Source organism: Ascidia mentula, chromosome 2 (genome assembly GCF_947561715.1).
Source record: "Ascidia mentula chromosome 2, kaAscMent1.1, whole genome shotgun sequence".
Taxonomy (NCBI): Eukaryota; Metazoa; Chordata; class Ascidiacea; order Phlebobranchia; family Ascidiidae; genus Ascidia; species Ascidia mentula.
Genome location: NC_138567.1, coordinates 17,422,943 through 17,424,466, shown reverse-complemented (window position 1 = coordinate 17,424,466; position 1,524 = coordinate 17,422,943). Strand labels below are relative to the sequence as shown.

The window sequence follows — 1,524 nt, the reverse complement described above, 5'->3', positions numbered from 1 at the left end:
ATGGTTCTGAAAAGTTCGTTTCCAGATGTTGAGATTCCACAAGTTCCCATCGCTCAATATGCTTTGGAAAAGATGGAACACTTCGGCAACTCTGTGGCCTTGGTAGATCCATACCATGATCAATCGTGGACATTCAGCCAACTCCGCCAGCAGTCAATTGAGTTTGCACTCAAACTACGTTCCATTGGTGTAGAGAAGGGCGATGTTGTTGGCTTGGTGGTTGACTTCCATCCAAAATGTTTTCCGTTAATACTTGGAATTATGTTGTGCAAGGCTGCACTGGCTACTGGTAATATCAACGCTGTGCCAAAAGATATTACCAAACAAATGAAGAAAGTGAATGCAAAGTTTTGTATTTGCGAAAACCAAGAATTGCAGCAGGAGTTGGATTCAGAACTCAAACTTGTTAATGTTGAATCTTTCAAGAATGTTAAAGGTGATCTTGATAAGAATGTGCTTGACGAATTACTGTCATCGAATGGTGTTGACATTCATAGAGACCCACTCCTAATCGCATTTACAAGCGGTTCAACTGGAGAACCAAAGGCTCTGGTTGTTACAAATGCCAATTTCGTGTCCAGTTTTGTAATTTGGGAATTACTGTTAAACCTAAAACCTGGTCAATGTATGCTGAACGTTTGTAAACAACTACATATGTTTGGAATCAGAAGTTTTTTTACCTACATAGTATCGGGTGTTAAGCATGTTGTCACAACAAATCTTCCACCAAAGTTGTTCAGCCACTGCGTGAAAAGTTTTGGCATAAAAGGTTCTATTATCAGTGACTTTGTGACGTTTAGCAGAATTACAAACGAAGCACTTTTGGAAACTAAACATACCCTACAGTTTCTAGTAGTTGGTGGAGCATCTACACCCACAGCTTTAATGCAGAAAGCAAGTGATAAGTTTAATGTGATTGTGACAAGTGGTTATGGAAGTTCTGAATGTGGGCCCATTTCAGGTTCTATAACAAAACAAACTCCATTTGAAAGTGTTGGAATGCTTTGTCCCAATGTTCAACTTAAAGTGATCGATGTTGAAAACGGAGCAGAACTTGGTCCTGGAAATCATGGAGAACTTTGTGTGAAGAGCCCTGTGGTTTTCAAAGGATATTTAAACAACAAGGAAACTGTAGCAGTGTTGGATGAATGTGGGTGGTTTCGGACAGGAGACTTGGGGTATTATGACCAAAAAGGAATCGTTTACGTGGTCGACAGACTTAAGAACGTCATCAAATCGCACGGAAATATGGCGGTTTTTCCAACCCAGCTTGAAGAAGTACTTTTGTCTCATCCAGGTGTGGCGGAAGCAGTTGTTGTTCGTACAGCTCATCCAGTTTATAATGAGGCGGCAAAAGCATTTGTTGTTAAAAAACACGACATTTTGACAAAGGAAGAGTTGCTTAAATTCTACGACGCACAAGTGGCAGAATATCAGCAACTCTTTGGTGGTTTGGAATTTATTGATCAAATTCCAAAGACTGGCCTGGGAAAACCCCAAAAGACAGCACTGGAGTTCATTTAA

General features: G+C 40.3%; 1 protein-coding gene across 1 annotated transcript; it reads left to right on the top strand.

Moving 5' to 3' along the window:
• Positions 1-1,524, top strand: LOC145890277 (putative 4-coumarate--CoA ligase 1). Its single transcript, XM_082981294.1, has one exon. The coding sequence runs from the start codon at positions 1-3 to the stop codon at positions 1,522-1,524; it is 1,524 nt and encodes a 507-aa protein (XP_082837420.1).

Excerpts from the sequence above, each read along its gene's own strand:
- LOC145890277 (XM_082981294.1), top strand. The coding sequence starts at position 1 with ATGGTTCTGAAAAGTTCGTTTCCAGATGTTGAGATTCCACAAGTTCCC.